The 20,869-nt window shown below is 39.7% G+C and overlaps 2 protein-coding genes across 2 annotated transcripts in view; both read right to left on the bottom strand.

Annotated features, from left to right (window-relative positions):
* Positions 1 to 4,200, bottom strand: part of LOC133988229 (V-set and transmembrane domain-containing protein 2-like protein) — a 44,151-nt gene extending 39,951 nt beyond the window's left edge. Inside the window, exon 1 of the mRNA XM_062427800.1 lies at positions 4,083 to 4,200. Within this exon, the coding sequence (XP_062283784.1) occupies positions 4,083 to 4,200 (118 nt within the window). The remainder of the gene's footprint in view (positions 1 to 4,082) is intronic.
* A 6,621-nt stretch (positions 4,201 to 10,821) lies between these two features.
* The window catches only part of ctnnbl1 (catenin, beta like 1), a 54,337-nt gene continuing 44,289 nt past the window's right edge, over positions 10,822 to 20,869 (bottom strand). The window contains exons 14-16 of the mRNA XM_062427065.1: positions 19,811 to 19,948; positions 19,287 to 19,359; positions 10,822 to 11,589 (exon numbers count right to left, since the gene is read on the bottom strand). Of these exons, the coding sequence (XP_062283049.1) occupies positions 11,501 to 11,589; positions 19,287 to 19,359; positions 19,811 to 19,948 (300 nt within the window). The 3' untranslated portion in view covers positions 10,822 to 11,500. The remainder of the gene's footprint in view (positions 11,590 to 19,286; positions 19,360 to 19,810; positions 19,949 to 20,869) is intronic.

The raw sequence follows: 20,869 nt of genomic DNA, 5'->3' as shown, positions 1-20,869 counted from the left end.
ATTGGCTAATATAAATGAATACATCTGCAACAAAATTGGCACATATGTTCAATAGCATAGTTTATACATGCTCTTTTTTCAACTTGGAAAAAAGCATCTTATGTTCTTCATCATTCAAATTTTCTTTAATTTAGCAGAACGTTGTTACAAAATCTCAGCGAGTATCCAGATGAGATAAAACAGCTGTTCATGTAATTATATTAGAAAAAAATAATTATGTTTATTGAGTGCTACTTGGGTCTGAGCCCATGCTAGCTGATCTACTTAACAGTGTATTCTATATTTGTAACAGTGATGAAAAACTGATAGCCAATCTCCGGCTTAGACCTGCAATATATTCAGTCATTCAATATATTAGTGCTGTGACACTGTATGGAACCCCGATACGCCTCCATCAGTACTGAACAGTGAGTGAGGGGGAGGCAAGGAGGAGCAGAGGGAGACATTTGGTGCGTCTGATTTTGCAGAAGACACAAGTAAACCCCGCACAAGCTGTTGCTGAATGTTTGCCAGTGATACTGCATTGGCCACTGTTACGTTTTTAAATTTTTAATAGCCTGACAGTAGTGTGATGTCATTGCCTCGGTGCTCCACTTTGCTTTGTATTTAAAGTGGCAAAGACTGGGTTGTAAAAGGAGGCTTAACCGTCGCAGGCTGTGATTGCATCTGTGCCAGACCTGGGTTTATACTCACACATTCATCCAGTATATTCCTCTCAAATACTGTCATAGTGCGGAGGAGCAGCCATGCCTGAAGCCTTTTAAGGTGCTGCAGCAGCCATAGAGGATTCTGTCCTGTCTGAATGGTAAATGTGTCACCTGTTGAATTGGAAAAATACTTCAAATCCAATAATCTAATAATGGGAGTCAGAATTGGGGGCTGGTTTTGCTGGTAATGGAGGTCAAAAGAGGGTGACGATGTAAGACTGGCCCTGTGTGATGGCTCACACACACGCAAATATCACCCTTAGTCAAGTCAGTAGAGCCAAAAATACGTTTGGCACCTTACATTAAAGCGGAGAAATGGGTTTTCCTTTGGAGTGGTGCTGAAGTAGGAGTTATATGTCACTGTGGTTGTAACGGCAGCTGATAAATGGCTCAAAAAGGAGACAAAAAAAACAGTTATCCAAATGTTATGAAGAAGTCGTCTCATTGGAATCTGTTTCTCATTTGGAAAGTTTCAGTATCTCACTGGCCCAACGGCTCATTTGCCCTTAACTGATAATTAAGGCAATTGATTGGCTGGAATAATCATCTCGTTGGATAAGCACGCCATAATGAGAAGTTAATTGAAAAGTGTCAATGACTAAAGCAGCAACAGGGAGATGTGGAATGGGATGTTATGAAAATCAAGCAAGAGACTTTCTGTTTTTCATTCACTTCTTTACATTCACTCACTTATCTCTTTTTCCCTGTCTCTCTCTCTCTAACTGCTCTCTATTCCAGCTGGTGATGCGCCAGTGAAGGGAAAAGGAGGATAAATCACGACCCCCGGGGGCTCGGAAACCACCAACACAACCTGAAATTACAGTGTATTTTCAGGAAATAAAAACAAACAAAGGCTTTGTGATTTTCCTCAGTCGACCCAGTTCTCATGCCATTCCTTTTTCGCCACGCTAGGAATGCACTTCGTAACTACTGCTGTCAGTCAAAAAAGAAAAAGAAAAACAAAACAAAGGTGGTAAAATTTACTCTGCAAATAAAAAAAGGTGTTAAGTGAGGCAGGTTTACCCTCCTCTAATCACCTCCACCTTCTAAATTATTATACCTGCAATTCATCTCACAATCCTATTAGATTTAACTTTACACCACAGAATTATGCAGCGTGTGCCGAATGATTTACTAATTATTACATGACGTGGCCACTTAGTATTTCAATTAGAAATAACAGTAAATGGATCTGGTAATGCGCTCGCATCCGCAGGAGTTTTTAAATCTCTTGTTGCACTTCTTCTTCTCTTTCCACCCTCAGGACAAAACAAAAACAAGTGTATCTGCACACGCTCGTTTCCATAAAAATCCCCCCCAAACACACACACACACACCCACAGTGTTCCGAGATATCTCTTTCCACAAGCGCATTATTCAGTTTGATAAACAGATTCCTTTATGTTATGAATGCACCAACTTACAATGAGATATTACTCACGTTACTCCAAACACAAAATATTGTACGCAGCAGCATTTTGAACACAATGTGCTCACGCTTAAGCTGGACCAGTCTGTGATGCTTTATAACAAAGAGACATAATGGATGATCCCACGGGTATTGTAAAGTTGTAGTATTAGACGACCAAAAACAAGTCACAAGCAATCATCGCTTACCAAAAAAACATTCATCTCTGCTGCTACACCCTCAAGAAAAGGGCTCCCTCCCTAGAGTGGAAGTAAGTATGACATCAAGCTGATGGACACCGGTCACACAGCATCGACCAGGAGCCGGCATGAGGATTGTTAAGTATTACATGACGACCGAGCCATCTCCATGACAACTGAGCAAACTCTATCCACCGATGAAGGCGGTGAGATGGAGTTGAAAGCCCCACAAAAAAAGCTATTAAGGGGAGCACAAGTTCTTCTCAAGTTGCAACTACTCACTTTCTGGTGAATTAATTTCATCAGTGTTTTAATTCATAGGGGACAGTATTCTCATGAGGATAGCTTATTGCACAAATGTCTGTATGGGTGTATCGGTCACTCAAGTAATAACAACAAATGTCAGAAATATATAGAAAATGACACAAGTTCATTTTTCAACTGTACAATGTCCCACTGACCAAATTAACCATCAGCTGATTGATTGGTGCTGTATAATTATAATAGTTTTTATATTCTCTTTGCTATTACTGATCCAGGTTAGTGCCTGAAATTCTGAGTCATGGATGTTGTATTTCTATGTTCTATTTGGGAACCTTTCCAGACGTAAGAGAAATGGGAAATGGACATAAGAGACAGTGCCTGCTCAAGGACACTGAAGCATTCAGGCTATCACCTCATCCTCCACCTCCTCCTCATTGTCCTCCTCCTCCTTCACTTTATTTTCCAAACCCACGCTCATTGCCGCTGCCACATCTCCTAAAGCTGACAGCGTGACACCTGTGGAGATTGTCAAAGCCGAGCCAAAGTTACCAGGATAAAAACCAAAGAGAGCTGTAACGTGGTACATCTGGTCTGTATGACGTAAGGAGGAGTAAACACCGGAGGCCGTTTAGGGAAGCTCCTGGTGTGTGTGTGTGAGAGAGAGAGAGAGAGAGAGAGAGAGAGAGAGAGAGAGAGAGAGAGAGAGAGAGAGAGAGAGAGAGAGAGAGAGAGAGGGGGAAGGAGGCAGACCTGAATCAGTAGGAGGTTGTTCAGATTTTTGGAAAGCGTTTCATAAGGGATACTGGAAGAGAATATTAACTTCCATCTTATCAGCTGACATCACCTGTGCTCAGCCTGGATGAATCACCCGCTTGACCAGGACAGAGGAGGGTGAGAAGCAGTGCTGAAAGAGCTGCGGCTCTCTCAGGGAAAAAAACTAAATCCTGTCAGTCAGGAGCGCTGGATCACCATCCATCACAGACTGCTCCATCACCACCACCACCACCAGCACCACCACCACCACCACCACCAAAGATCACAGAAACCCTTAAAAGCACCAGTATACTATCAGAAGTGTGTAGTTAAACTCATTTACAAAGAACTACCAGACTGAATAACTAGAGCTACACATGGTTTGAACATATACTGTATATATCGATTGGTTAAATAAGATAGATGGAAATGCACTTACTGAATGACAGGTTGATGTATTGAATGCACACATCTCACCTTAACTCTTTTTCATTTTAAAGCCTGACAAGCAAGAGTCAAAATGAAAGCACACGTTTTTGCATTAGTTAGCACAATATCAGCATCAGCCTCTCTCATCAGCCTGCGTGCTTGCTCTTTGTTTAATTCCTCCTCTGCATGTGAGCAGATGGCATCACCTATGCCGTCCTCTCTCCACAGCCACCCCCCAGCCCCCCCTCCTCTTTGATGTCCTCTTCTCCTAAAATAAAAAAAGGCATTAAGAGACGTCTTGAAAGCGGATCTCACACCTACCGTTGCCAGTGATGTGATTCTGTACCTCGCCGTGTCCAGCTTGCCTGGTGGAGACACTAAGTTGCATGTAGAGTCCCATGTAATGTAAAGTCCCCAGCAGCAGCCTGAACGCTCCCATTGCTCTTCTGTTTGTATCTCTGCTCTCCTTTTCCTTCTTCTGTCTTCTTCACATCGGGTGGAGTGCACGTCGAAAAAAGATTGTTTTTTGTGTGTGTGTTTTTTTTTGGTTTTCTCTTTGCTTAGTTGTTGTTCTTGTTGTTTTTAAAATCCAGATGACTTGTGACTGGAGAAAAAAGGGGAGTGAGATGTCTGTGAGGAATAAAAGGAAAGGAAGAAGAGGAAAGTGGCCGCTGCCTCCCTCTGTGCCAGCAGACTGACTGACTGACTGCCTCTGCTGCCGTTCAGTCGGCTCTACATGCGGCGGAAGGAGACCTCTCCCAAATGGGGAAGCGCCACGGCTTTACAGTGGGGAATATCAATTATAACAGGGGTAGAATAAAAACCCACATTATTTAATCAACTTCAAGAGGAAATATGCTTTTATAAAACAGCAGGAGACTACTGAAAGGTTCAAATATTATGGTTATGTTTCACTAATGTTAATACACGCAGTGTTTTTCTACTGCCAGGCATAAAATGGAAACAGCTAAACAAAGCAACTCCCAGCATCTTCCTCACAGTGTCATTATGTATCTCAGTCAATACACATATTTGAAATATTAATTATTATTTATTAATTTTCATTATTAAGACTCGTTCATAGAAATCCAAATGTGAGTTTGTATAAGATGCAATAGAACGTCCTCTCTAATCAGGTTTGAAAAGGTTACTTTGGAAATGTAATAAGTTACAGATTACTAGTTACTCTATTTAAAATGTAATGTAACTATTTCAATTACTTCATCAAAGTAATGTAATGTATTACATTTGATTACTTTTCTAATTTGAATGTTTTTACCTTTTAGGGTAAGTGTATCCATTAAGCACCAACCTCTAAGTTCAGGTGTTTTTCATGCATCCTGACATGATTTATAAGGGAGATAATTTCTTATAAAACAACATTTATCTCTCATTTGAAAATGTATTCATTAGTTCATGTAGATTATATAAAATAAAGATATTCGATGTAAAAAGTCAAAAGTCAAAAGTCTGGCATGGGCTTAATTGGTACTGTGACACCATTTCAGCCCATGTGTGCTCCAAATAAGCCCATGTCATGATTTATTTACTAAATATAAAAAATAACTAAAAACAGCAATATATGTATTCAGTAACATTAGCAAAATCTTAAAGGTCTGACTTCAGATGGAACCCTCTTTGTAATCATCAACATTTTCATAAGTAACTGTAATTTAATGACACATTTTTTCTCAGTAACTGTAACATTTATTTTGTAATTAAATTACATAATGCCGTTACATGTAACTCCCCAACACTGTCTCTAATAAAAATGTCTTGAAGTAAAAACTGAAAAACATAAAGATATAACTTAACAGTCCAAAAGGAAAATAAATATGTGAGCCCTCGATTTTTTTAAATCTATACTTTTCTGTCATCTATTTGCTTGTGAAATGAAGTTAATTTATTTGTCAGTTACTAAATTTAGATCCATATTAACAAAGCAGCTGTCCACAACCACAGTACACACTTTTTTTTGTGTGTGCCTGTTTTTTTTACTAGACCTGGTCTAGAGCCAGCAGTGCGCACAACTTTGTCCCAGTGTTTAATGCGATGCAGCACAGCTAAGCCTTGCTCTTCCCAAAAGACTGCCCCAAGAATTCTGATTACAATATCTATTGCTAGTGGGAAGCTTGATTTTGAATGAGGGCTCATAGATGTGTAAAGATTCTCAGTCATACAGGTGATGGTAAGTTTAGAAGAGCTAAGTCAAGGGCAACTGGCTTTGTATTGGATTCATGAAGATGTTCACATATCTAATCCAAAAGGTTTCATCAGTGAGGTTGTTGGAAGTGAAGAAGCCTACAATCTGCCACTCATGAGTGTTTGAACCAAATCCTGAATGTGTGCCTATAAGACTGAAAGGGAGACAAAGAATGACTGTGTCGCTGTCCGTGGTGCTGAAATGCAGCCTCTGTGTTGCTGTAATGCAGCCTGTGTGTCTCTATCCGAGGTGCTGAATGCAGCCTGTGTATTGATCACAAATTCAACAGCGGAAGATAAAAAATTCTAATGACAAGCCACACTATAATATGGACTATTGGACTTTATGGAACAATATGTTAGTGCTTGTATAACAGAACAGCATCGCCGGGGGTATTTTGTCCATCCTGTTAGATAAAATGATATACTGTGTGTGTCCCATTTACTTCCAAGGAAATCCCCAGAGAAAACCTTTTTATTACCTTTACTAACAGGCATTCTGCATTAAATGCTCCTAATTTATGATCTTGTGTCTATGACTATACTAAGAGTTATCCAATTTTCTACATACAGTATATGCCATAATATCTGAGATTTGTTGTGGTTTGTTTTGATCATTTCTGTATAAATAGATGAGGCTGTGCAATGGCAGTGTGTTCATTTTAATTTAAAACATTTATTAGCTTTATATGTCAAGTTGTGTGTCAAGTGAAATAATACCTTTTTAAATTATCTATTTGTTTGTTGGTAGGCTTACTGCCATCACTTTTTAATTAAGGTCAGAACTGTGTGTGCATGTTCTTTGTATATATTTTTCATGTGAATGACTTCAAATTTGAAATCAGTTGAAGATACCCTGCAGATGCTCTTATTTTCTGTTTCATCATCACAATCTGAGTCAACCTCTGCTTAACACAGGTTAAGCAGAGTTTGACTCACATATTGATTCACATATTTGTACCCCAAGACAGCTTACCACGTGGCTCCCCCTCCAGATTTAGCTTGGTATGCAGTGTTGCACCACTGTCAAAAACATTAAGTCCTGCCTGATCTGTCAACAGTATTTTGTTCCAGTTGTCTTGTGAAACCTGTTATTTAGTAAACTTAAGACAGGCAGACATTTTCATTTTTCCTGATGGCATATTTTTCCTATACATTAACACCATTCTTCTTCTTTTTTTCATTATGATTATGCATGGCCAATTGAACACAGACATTAGCAAGTGTATAATACACCTGCAAGTCCATCATCATCCATCTTGAGTTCTTTAGCATCTCCCTCTGATACATATGGTGCTGATTTTTGCCATTTTTACACCGTCTGCCTGATTGATGGAGACTTGTTTCAACTCTGGGACCTGTAACTCATATGTGCGGTGTTAGGGATGGAAAAAGGACAATACTTTAGTGTGTTTTTCCATATACAAATAAAGCAAGCATGGGAAATGAATGAGTTTTTTTTCAGTGTCCATTAACATATTTGGACTTAGAGTGGTCGGTTTAGTGGTGATAACTTAATACTGCAGCAGAGCTCTGCCCCTGCTGCAGCCTGACAGTTGAACTATGACAGCAATTAACAGCTTTATTTTGAGCCCGTGAGATTGAGTGATGACGGCTTTACATGTGTGAAGTCATATAATTGCACAGCAGCAAGGCAAGGTTGATGATGTTGAGGTGTAAAGGACAATATATAATGGATTTCAACTGTTAACACGGCGGCTATCTGCATGCACATCATAGCTACTGACCGGCCAACTAAGACTACACCCAAACATCTCCCTCCCTCTCTGGAAATGAACTTCCTCTTGCAATTACAGAAATCTTACTATTCAAATTCAAATCCAATAAAATGTTGCTGTCTCCCACCTCTAATACGTTAGTCAGCCATTAAAAAAAGTGAGTGTTGGGAAGCCAGTCCAGGCCTTCCTCCTGCTCTGACTGAGTGTCTGCTGTCTGTATGGCATGTTCATGGCTCAATTGTATCAGCTCCTAGGCTGCTGTTCTGGCTTAGCAAAGACACCTGTGACACACTGTGATTTCACCTGTCAGTGAACATAGGTGGGTGTTATTTTCTCACCTGATCGTGCTGTTTTTAGATGTTCTGATGAGGGATGCTTCAGTAAGTTGACCCTCAAAATGTTTTTGTTTTTTCTTAATTCTTTGAAATCAATCATTTCTTTATATTTTGTAAATAAATCAAGACGTTGACCTTATTTGGAGCAAACATGAGCTTAAATGGTGACACAGTACCAATAAAGCCCATGCCAGACTTTTGACTTTTTTCATCAAATATCTTTATTTCCACTGGTCTACTTACTGATGTTACTGTGCACCAAGGTAAGTAGTGTCTTAAGAAACCCTCTCATGACTCTAAGATATATTTTTTGTGTTTTGTTCCTTAAGTTTGATTTTGTTCCATCCTATTGCAACTGATTGCTGCAGGTTTGTTCTCTGTAATGTATTTTAAGATAGAATATGCTTCTGATGAGAAAACATTTTAAACACCCTCTCTCAGCTCCACAGTTAGTAACACCTGGAAAAATATATTATTGCAGAGCTTAATTTTCAGGTCCCAAGGCCTTAAGCACATACGGCTTTAAATCTTTCAGTGCCCCAATTTTACACAGTATCAATCTTTGTGCTTACTCTCAATAACAGAATACCTTCTCCTCTCAGTCACCTACTAAAAGAGAGGAGCCCAAAAGCCCAGCAGTGCACAGTGTTTGCACTCAGTCATTCGGAAAATACAATTATTCTCCCTCCCCTCGGCTGTGAAATTGCTGTACAACCGCTGTTAAACACGCCACAGTCATAATCACTGATAAGAGATGCATGGGGCTGGTCCTCCTCTGCCAATACAATATGCAAACGACGCCCTGCCGTTCTACCCATCTTGTTACTAAGCGATATTAGAGTTTGTAAAGACACTTAGGAAAGGTAGCAGATGTGACAGCTGTCAGTGTGCGGCCTACGTTCCCTACCAAACACGGCTGTTTCTTGTCAGGATCACAGTCAAGGAGCCAGAGAGAACGTGGAACACTAAATGAGTTATTCAAGAACACAAACATATCTCAGACACATATACTCTATGAATTGATACTGCACTAGGTCCACATGGGAAAGACTGTCAAGAACGGTTTACCTTAGCAGTAGAGGTTCTTGCTAACTTACAGTGTACACTTTGTTGTAAAGCATAAACTCAAACGCCACAATCATGGAGCCAATTTTGTGCAAGCTGCTGTTGTTCCTCACATTAGGACAGTTATTCACATATGACTTGAAAGTGGGAAATAGCAGCGCAGGTCTCAGGCACTAAAAGACACCTTTGGCTCCATCTGTCATGACAAATGTTAAGTTTCATCTAAACATTATGTCCAATTCAATTTGGTTATTTATTTGTCCACCATGAACATTACTTAGCATCACTGTGAATGAGATGTTAGATAAGTCAGTTTCTATTACTTGTTCAGGGGCTAACAGGTCAAATGTTGACAGGTCAGTGAGTTAATAACATGACACATAACAAAAAGGCAAAACAATGTGTCATTTGTCCAATTACAAAGATTGTAAATATGTTACTGACCTAAATTTAATTCTTAAACTTTAAAAAAAAAGGAGCTGACAAAACCACCTCTGCTCCAGTAACCTGCTTATTGTCAAGATTCCCAACATATCCAGCAGATGAAGTTTGCACAGTTGTTGAGGGATTATAGATGTTTAAACTTTCCATTGTCCTAAACCCTTTTAGGACTTCTCATCTACATTGGCTCAAAAGCTGTTCTTGACAGTTCATTTGCCAACTGGAAGTAGCTGATTTAACTAGAACTACATTACTACAACGAACTGTCTGAGTTCTTGAAATAAACAGTCTAAATCCCACATGATTAAATGGATGTTAGCTATAACAACCAATGACATCTTGACAAAAGTTCAACCAACTAATCAGCCTCAAGTTCAGTCCAGAAATCCATAAATGTTAAGCACTAATGCATTTAAAAAATACTATAAATATGTATGTTGACATATCAGATAATTAACAACGCTTCTCCTTCTCTTCTGGGTTGAAGTACAGTATTGAATCAAGTGCTGCACCACTGGCTGCTTATTAGTGTCAGCAGGAGATGATTCCTGTCTGCATGTTGAAGCTGACTGTGCTATGATTAAAACAAACAACTGAATACATATATATGTATATATATAGAAAACAGTTTCCTGTTTCTTAATACACAATTTTGTCTGACAATACAGTGCGCTATGAAAATGACAAAGATTCATATCAAACTAAAAATAGTGGGTAAACTCAGTTTAAGTGGGTCATCTCCTGACTATGATAAAGTATCTGCAAAACATCCTCTTCTATTTCCTTTCTGCATTGATCCATCTTCTCTCTCACACACTTAAAATGCACAAGTAACAGGGAATGTTCCTTGCTCCTAAGCATAAATACAGACACAGTGAAGAATGGTGCACAAGACAGGGAGAATAATGCAGTGGGTTTGTTTGTGTATACAGCTCAACTATAATACACCTCCACACTGATGTGTGTGAAAATCGTCACAAAGAAATACAGCAGTGGGCTGAGAGCTCCAGGAGGCTGCTGAGACTCAGCAGCGGGTGGGTTCAGACAAATAAAGAAGAAGCAGGTCTGCCTTTTTGTGAGGATTCTCTTTCTCTGCAAAGGAAGCTGCAGATATAAGTTTGTGGTCTCCATCTGTGTCTCTGTGTAACAGTAACTGAGTGTAGGCATAATGAGATTCATATGCACAGACTGTTATGAACAAGCTGTGCCAATCTCACTCACGAAAGCGTGACATTAATCAAACAAACCAAACATGCAATCAGGATTTTATTACCAAATGTTTTATTAGAAAATATTTTACATGTAAATCCAAAACAAACAAACCAAGTAAAGTGGGAGGGCCAAGGGAGAGATATTAGGTTTGCGGATCCCTGCAACGTCTGTCCATAATTACCCCGCAGTGTTCAACACCACAGTACAGAATATAAACAACACTGAGTGCATCCTGTCTTTGCTGTGTCTTTCAGCCGAGCTGCAATCTTCCTGACTCCTGCTGGTGTTACAATGAGCATGTTGAAATGCACAGTCATCACTGGATTTTAACCAATGGTTTCCTTCCATTAGATTTAATAAATTCAAAATACTAATTATTAAATCATTTGATGAGACTTTATTTTTTATTTTCCCCCATTTTTTCAATGGATGTCAAATATGCAGGTAAGGTAAAGGTAAAAGTGGCAATATAAACCGGATTATTGGAAAAATTACATGAAATTAATAGACTGCTTTTAGTGGATTGGTCTGTGCATGTAAACATACTTCAGTATGTTACAGAAAAATAGCCCACTGAGTTCTTAGACTGAATTAAGGTAATGGTCCCTATCAGTTCCGAATCAGAACTATGGGGTTTGACTGTTCTCATGTGTAAGAACATATTGTTTGAGTGTGTGTGTGTGTGTGTGTGTGTGTGTGTGTGTGTGTGTGTGTGTGTGTGTGTGTGTATGTATGTGAAAAGAGATTAGAAACTGTCTACAAGGTCCATGATCCTCTTCCTCTCAGCCTCTTTGAACTCATCACTCTTCCCATCTCCGATGCTCTCCGCGTACTCTGCAGAACAAAGAGAAAAGTCAGATTAGTTGACTTGACAGCGCAGACGTAGCTGTTTGACTTATGAGGTTACAGAGAAGATCTTCTGAGTCAGAAATTCACAAGATCAATCCCCAGCACCGGATGGAAGATGACTGTGAAACCTGATGACTTTTTAGGAATTTTCCTGACAGTCTGACACCAGGAGCTTTACTTACTTAATCAGCAAATATAAGAAATTCAGGACCTTAGTGTTTGCACACTACTCCTGAGACCAAGTAAATATAATATAAACATATTTTAGCAGCAGCTGAACAGAGAGATACATTTAAACATATATTATTTTAATGAACAATTAAGAAATGTACAAATAAAATAAAAAAGTAACTATCCCTGCAGTTTCTTGAATGGCCACTTGAGGCTGGCTGCAAAAGCGAGTCCATTCCCATTGACCCCCATGTTAAAATGCCTAACTTCACAGCAGACAAACATGTTTACAGCCTGGTACAAAACATTTGATTAATACTTTTATATGTTTTTTTTTTTTTTTTAGTATAAATGCATGTATAATATCAACTGAAATATAAGGTAATCAAAAGAATATTTGACACAGGTTCCACTGTGTATGCACATATAAATTTACACTCAAATTACCACAAGCTAAGGCTAGTAAGTTGTCTTCTTTGCCTGGTTGGTAATCAAGCATTGTTCCTCAGTTGGAAATTTGGGCAATAACCCTTCTCCCCCCATTTAAAATACAGACAAACTAGAAACAAGAAGTTAAGAGATGAGGTAACTTCAGCAGAGAGTGAGCCTTCACCAGTACATCTCATTATACCTACTTATGAATAACATTGAAATTAAGCTATTCTTTGTGTTTGTAAGGACCAAGCTGAGAGACGCAGTGCATTAAAACTACCGTATTGAATAGCTTATCATTATAGTACAGAGACAGGCTCAAGTCTGCCCATCACTGCTTAACAAAAACTCCTATTTCAAGATCTTTTCTCTGAAAAATGCTTTCATATCTTGAAAGGTCCACAGACGTAAACTTTACTGAAATCCACCCTGTGTCCTCTAGTTGTGAACAGAAACCAGTCCAGGTGTATTGTGGAGTGCTTGTACTTCATTGTGTGATTCTCAGCGTTTGACAGTTTTCTTCATTTTGTGCGTCTGCCTCCCACACAAGGCCTTTGAGACCGTCCGACAGTTGATTTGTGAGTCTAATGTGCAGGAAGAGAAAGTTGCAGCTGCCGCAGCCCCGGTGGGGTCCAGGCATTCGCTCTGTCTCTCAGCCAGCCTCTGAGGCAGGGATTACACATTAAACCCAGGGATGTCGAGACAGAAAGATGAAAAAGACTACTTTTCTCTAGGAGACATTGCAGAGAGAAGAGAATGAAGGGGGCTTTCCTGACAAGAGCCCGCAAGCTTTGGGAGGACGAAACATTGCTGTCAGAGACACCAAGGAGATTCTGATTTGATCTTTTTTGGAGAGAGATGTTTTTAGGTTATGAAATACAGTACTACATACAGGACAGTGACAGACATAATGGGTCTGAGGAGAGCCCTTCTAGATATTGTGGATGAAAGAACTTGTCTATATGTGTGCTGAAAGAACACACTTGCTTAGGCAATTCTGGTTTAACACGACTAGGGTCTTATTTTTGTAGTTTTGGCCATTACGTCTATGATATGATTTTATTATCATATTCATCAAAGTGATTGCTGAGATCTGGGAACATGATGCAATCGCTGAGACTTCAGATGATCAAACATACAGGTTGTAAACAAGCTGACAGTTTAGATAGATTATGGAAATATGGAGACAAAGTTGATCTGTAGACTGTGGTTAGTTGTTTTTTTTTAATTGAGTTCAGTTTGCTTTAGTTTTGCTCTACAGAGTAAGTTTAGCTAACCCAGAAGGCTTTTAAGACCTGTCCAATAACCACACTTAGAACCGTCACTGCCTTCCTCCAACTGAGCAGTTATTGGTGACTACAGTCTTACGATGACTAAAGTTAGCCTAACTATGAAAAAAATCAAATGAGACCTAAACCAGCATTTCTACCAGGGATCAAAATAAAAACAAGCTAAATTCATAATGTTGCATGACAGAGTAAAGAAGTCAGACAGATCAGGTGGGAGTTGAGTCAGAAGTAGGCATACCAGTATGTGAATAGCTTCTTGAGATATGAGTTTTTCAATTAATTCAGATCAGAAGACACACAGTGTGACAGTGTTGGAGTAAAGGTTGGTAAAGGTCTCCAGAGGCATGGGTGTATAGGTTTGGGCCATAGGATCCCCAGAGATGTGAGATTCTACTGAACCAAAAATACGGCAGCATTTTAAGGTTGACTGGGAAAAGCAGGTAAGTAGAGATGGAGAGTAAATCGCAACAAAAACATGAAAACCTACAGCCTCTTTCATTGCCGGCCTGTCACTGTGCCTGTGTGTGTCTCGGTGTCTATAAATGGCGGCGCAGTCAGCCACACAGACAGAAAGGTCAGAGATACAGTGACACTTCAACTCTCAGCAGAACCTTTTCTGTAGCATGCTGGTACTCTCCCCTCCTGTCACCACGGCAACGCGGCAGAGGACAATACAGTACTGAGCATCACCATTACTCAGGTCAGTGACTGGGACTGATCTGCCACGACTACAAGGAGAATCATTTCCAGCAGCAGTTTCTGCAGCAGCACAGAGTGTGATTACAGCTGCAGCTGGGACACCACAACTCATTAAATACACTGTTATACCAGTCTGAAACTGGTTTAATCTGGCTGCACAAAGGACAACTGACACAGACTACCTTGTAGTGTGTTGAAGTTGCGGATTTTGTTTTCTATTGGATCCTAATCTCGCTGCAGTGTTTTCACATCTGTTACAATGTAGAGTGGTCGCTGACACAATTATCAAAAATAAGTTCACTGGTGCCAATCCATGAATGATTGATCAAACAGTAAAAATACATTACAAAATGAGAAATCTATCAAATATGACCATCAAAACATAAAGAGGACACCTTGAAAAAAGATCTCCAGCTAGTTTGTACAGTTTAGCCAGCAATCTGGTCAGCTGTTTTCTTAAATAACTATTTCTAAGGCTTTTCTAGAAAATGCTGCTATTGAAGATGATGAGCAAAGTATACCAATAATTTGAGTACTAGAGATACTTGAGTGGTGGCTGAAATGTGAGCACTGATGGATACATGGCACAACTTCCATGTAGGTCCACTACCACTCTCATAAAAATGATGAATCCCATCAGGGTTGTGTCCAACAGTACTGTGACTGGGGCAGTTCTCTATACATTCTGTTGTAATTTTGTTATCACCTTATTTGTTATACTATTGTTGTTATATTAGTTATATGGTTTTATATGTTTTTTCTAAAAGGCTAGACTTGTTAAGCTGTGAAAATCTATTAAACTCTTTTAAATGCAACACCAAACGAGACATTCACAAGTCCTACAACCTGTGACATAACCTACCTAAAGTTCCTGAAATGGGAAACCGTGCTGCATGCTTTAACAAGGTTAGAGAAATCAATGTTCTTCCGTCCAGTGTACTCAGCTTTTCTTCCTACTGAGCTGCTTCTCATTCAGCAAGCTAAAGCCATTGAGGTCAAGACAGCATAGCTGGCGACACACTCTGCATGTGCTTAACCTTTTTCTGCATTTTCACATTGACCGGGCGGGGCACTAGAATTGGGAGAGAGCTCTACGGTACAGCCTATTGGAAAGGATGAGGCCACACACACACACACACACACACACACACACACACACACACACACACACACACACACACACACACACACACACACACACACACACACACACACACACACACACACACACACACACACACACACACACACACACACACACACACACACACACACACACACACACACACACACACACACACGCAGCGGTGTCATGCCATTACATACGCACAAAAACACAGCCCTTAAAACACATACGCAAACACAATTTATGACAAATAAATAAATGAGTCACGTCAAGATCATGCAAGGACGAGAACACGCAACATGCACATTAATATGTATGCTGTGTTGCATTTACGAATATACACATGCAAGGGCAGACATGAATACAACATGCAATCACAAAGGAAACAGACATGTAACACACCTGCACAGACTCACTCTCTCTATCAAAGGTATGTTAATATGCACACATAAATATGTAGTCATGCTACATTAGGCATAAGGCAAACATTATATGCACACACACACAAAAAAATCATGTATGTAAGCAAAAACATTATAGAAACTACCGGGACAAGTGAGGCACATGTGTATGCAAATATGCAAACAGAAACAAAAGAGACATGTCGGCACATTTAGGGACACATTGCCACACACGCAAACAAACAAACACACACACACACACACACACACACACACACACACACACACACACACACACACACACACATACACAGAGTGAGGACTGGAGAATTGCCATGCTGTTGGCATCGCCATGCGTGACGGATGGCTCTATCTACAGAGCTACATGCCACCGAGAGCCAGAGGGTGTGTGAACGGAGCCTCGTCCTCCAGCTTTATCCGACACTGATACAGGAAGGATGGATGTCACACCGGGAAGGAAATAAAACACCTGAACAGTGTTTGAAAAGCAAACAGGAAACAAATATAGCAGGACAGGAAATGTCAAGAAAGACAGGCGGATAGTTTTTGCTCTTCTCACGGTGACAACATGATTAAATTAAATTTTTGCACGGCAGGATGTATTTCTGAATAGTGTTGGAGCATTTGTTGAGAGGTAATGTTTGCAGATGCTGGATTTCACTCTATTTATTGCAACATCTATTTAATTATCCAATTACTTTCCCCCTCTTTAGTTTACATTTTATCACCATCTTGACTCATCTTATCTGTCATATTAATACAGTACCTCATCTGTAAGTCTCCTAAAACACACAAGCAGGGGACTCCGTGATAAATACAAAAGAGGGATGTACAGAACAGAAACACTGTGTGACACCTGAGTAAAAAAGTAATTTCCCTTTGTTCAAAAGAACAGGGGAGAATGACATTATTCATAGTATTTTATTATATTCTAACACAAACACTTTGGCAGGCGAACAGCAGGGGCTTGCTATCAAGCAACAGCCAAAGAGAAGTGACTACACCAACATTTTACCCTGAAATGTTGCTTTCTTGGCAGGGAGCGCTGGGAATCAGGATTTTCTTCTTTTTTTTTTAAATGTGTCAATAAGATTTATATGGAAATGCAGTTACCATTGGCAGGCTGCCTGCCCTGCCAAAGTACACGTAATTTTTCTGATTTTATCATATTTTACTCTGAGGTAAGGGATTTATGTTGGGACAGGTCCATGTCAACCTGTAGAGCTCATAGGGATTCATAGTTTTACTCAGATACCAGCATAAGATGAACACGTGGGTTTGTTAAAAAGGTCAAACCACAAATCTTTCAAAAACTTTAATAGAAAAAAGAATGCAGTAAAATATTTCATTGGTGGTATAATGAGCTCCACTGAGTGAATTCATGTATAAAAGGTGTTTTTTTTCTGCCATAATAACCATGATATTACATTCAATTAAAATGATGTGCTTTAACTGAAGAAGAACATGCCCATATTTCTAATTCACTCCATTCTAATTACCAGTGCAGCGCCTGTTCAAAACACGTCTGTTCGGAACGGGTTGATAGCTTGACCTCAGGCTGCTACTTCAACACATAGAAAAATGAATACAGTTGATGTGAGGTGTGAATGAGTATACACACCAACAGCATGACTGATGTGCTATTATACATATATGATATAAATGATAAGTTCTGTGATGGTAAATACACATTATTTTCTTATTGAAGTAGCCTAAAATAAGGGCTGCATTTAAAAATATAAAAATGTGCATCATAAAATAAATTGGATTGATCATATTGGACCCTGTTTGCTGCAAAGTGCTTTGTATGTAGTGGGGCTTCACAACGGTCATAGTTACAGAGCATATGACACAATCTGGATTTGAACACCACTTTGAAGTATTATTCTTCATTTTACGCGTGTGACTACAGTCATTGTGCATTAGGCTCTGAGTGCTTCCAAACCACACGGGTGACCTACGCTCAACAATGTACTCGAACGCCTCCTGTGCAGTCACTCACTGCTGCTGCTGATCCGCTAAACGCCACGCTTTCTGTCTAGACGTGGGGTCAGAGTGTCCATACTTGATTAAAAGCTCTGTCTCTCCCTTTAAAGCACTTTTCTCTGACTCATGTCATACCTCGTATCTGGTCTCACATGCAGGAGTCAGTTGGCAGAGCCCTGAAGCTCCACCATGCCCCTGTACAGAGCAGAGCAGATCACTGATTACTGGTTTAATTAAAGTTTACTAATATTAAACCTAGTGTGTGCCCACATTACACCACTGCACTCCCTTGAGTCCCCAGCCATATACCTTCCAAGTGTGGAGTCGATAGGATGAAGGGTTCTCGAGATACAGACATACATACAGAGATTCCCTCCTTTTGTAGAGAGATTTTTAGTAAGAAGTCATTTTAATTAGCTCAGAGTTCCTCCATATGTTTCACATTACAAGCCCCCAGCAGTGTGTTGGGGATGGGGGTGTTAATCCCTTGTTGTGAAACATCTGCAAGAAGTGAAGAAGTGTTGAGTTTCAATAACAGCAGATTGCCACAGAGAGAGCAGAGCAAAATAGAACTGATAGGAAGTCAAAAAGAGTTTCCAATAAAAAGAGAAACTCTGAGCGACTTGGTGAAGAGTAGAACAGTAATTGGTGCTGGCAAATTTCTTTCCCACCATTTTTACGTAGCTTTATATGTTGTACATGTATACAGCTACGATAGACCTGTCACAATAACGTTATTACCGTGACAGGTTTAATGACAGCAATAAAGAACATGAAGTTACTTACCAGTGGTTGCATTAGATTTTGTCATTGTCCGTCATTTTGATGGACAGTTTGCTAAACATTCCTTTATAATCTAGCATAGCTTTTGTTTTCATTCATTCATTTTCATTTTTTAATAATTGGCGCATCTATTAACCATCTTGGTCACAGGTGCGCTCCAAAGCACAGTCTCTTAAACATGCTGTCAATACATGGACAGTGAAATTCATTAATTCCAGTGTGGAGTTCAGCGATGATGCCCACATGAATGGATTTTTTTTTTTTTGGTAGACCTACCTCCGCGATGTACTCTATGTGTAACATGGACCAGATTTGCATGTCTTGCCTGCATGAGTGTGATGCCACAGAACTTGCCGCCATGTAAAACTTAATTAAATTTCGTCTCCGCCTCAGATAGCCCGTTCATCAAGTCCTCTCTGGACACAAGTTATCAGCTGCTTTTTTATCCTCCATCACATCAGTCCTTCTTTTTTCACCTCATTTATCATCGCCTTACAATTATTGGACTTTTTAAAAGAAACTTCGGACACTCAGCTGCTGTGATATTTTGCAATAGTATGTAACCATAGCTAAAGTGATCGAGACAATGAAGTCATGCACGACCAAAGCGTCGGGGAATAGCAAATTAATGTGTGCGCTCAGCACCAAATGGATGAATGAAGTTGAATAACATGAAGTTATGGTTGATCATCCTCAGTGTATTCTGTCCAAATGACAGGTGGCCTTAAAAATTTTTCCATCATAGTTAAAAAACAGAAAATCTCTGTTACTTACCTCTCATGATGTGGCGCACTACTTTGACAGAGCCTCCTCTTAGGTTGAGAATCTGGTGGACCCTCTGCTGCAGCTAAATGAAGAGAAAATTAAGATTTTGTAAGTAAAACAGAATTTAAAATTAATTTTTTCACACAGTTCATTGGAAAATATCACGGACAAAAAGTACAGCCTATTAGGAATCAGTGCTAATGTTAGCAGTTCTCATGGAATACAAACTCTCACATGTTAAGTCTTGGGGCCACTAGAGCCTAATTGAGCAGTGATACTGTAGATTTTTAAACAGCAGGTACAAAGTGTTGTGGAGTTCAATCTAAAACACCAAAAGTAGCACTGGTGGAGTCCAGCTAAACCTAAAGTTGAAGTGAAGTGATTGAGCCACTTGTCCACAGCATGTATAAAGACCATGTGACTCCTGTCTGCTTTTATAGCCCGTCTGATCAGACTTACAATAATTAATCTGAGAGAGGACTCTTTTGGCAAGCCTGAGTCCTTGTGTGTGTTTGTGTGTGTGGTGTGTGTACCTGTGGTATCCCTGAGTTGCTGATCTCCACCATAATGTAGCAGATCAGCTGAAGGACGAACAGTCCGGCGTCTAGGCGACGAAGGTAGAACTCGTCCTCCATGCCGTCATCCAGGATCTCCCCACGGCGAACCATCTCCTGAACACCCACATAAAAAGGTAGAACACATTCATTAAAAAACAGAACAAGTTGTTATGCATGACAAGGTGAATAAATCTGAATTCTCTGATTTCTGTTGTTTTCTGCACACTCTGAGATTCAACCCACACAGAAAAACCAGAGACTACATTTAATTTAAGTGTTGTTTTTCAGCTTTTCCACAAATCCATTTCTCCATTGACCAGACACACAAATCAATTGATTTCACTGCTAAGCTGCAAAAGAAAAAAGAAAAAAAGTTGGAAGGGGGTGGGTCCCTATACTGCTGCTGCTCACACATACTCCCACATATACACACACACACACACACACTTGCATAGTTATCCATCTTAACAACCCTGTCAGTATGCCAATAACACGCTGCTGCCAATATGCACACAGCCCGCATTTATCATCATTAGAGATTAAGAAGCAGACCTGATGGGGAGAGAGGAGTGTAAGCCATTGGAGTGGTAAAGACACAGACAATGTGTTTCACCAGTTTTACCTCTATGCATGGAAAGTAGGGACATCATGTTAAATTATCACAATGAGGAAAACAAACGAGAGAAACTACTCTACATTCAAATCTTACCTTGTATTTCTAAAGCCTAACCAAATTTGACTATTTACACACTCACCGCTTACCGTATTTGCTGTATTAAAGGGTTAAAAGGCATCTGGTAGGGATAGTGCTGAAGCCACCAGACAATTGGCAACCCATCTTTCTCTCTTAAACAATCTTTTCATACATTTAATGGATTTGTATAGAAGATATCATAGATAAACAGAGAGAGTGACATTTCCTAGTAGAAATGTCCTGGTTAATTTATAGAGTAATAAATTGGCATTTAATCTACATAATCCAAGCTTAGTTTATAAAATTTCCACATCTACTACGTAGGCTCAATGTGTACCTGT

Source organism: Scomber scombrus, chromosome 10 (assembly GCF_963691925.1).
Source record: "Scomber scombrus chromosome 10, fScoSco1.1, whole genome shotgun sequence".
In the NCBI taxonomy this organism is placed as follows: domain Eukaryota; kingdom Metazoa; phylum Chordata; class Actinopteri; order Scombriformes; family Scombridae; genus Scomber; species Scomber scombrus.
The sequence above is the reverse complement of the archived record's forward strand: the minus strand, read 5'-3'. Positions and strand labels throughout refer to the sequence as shown.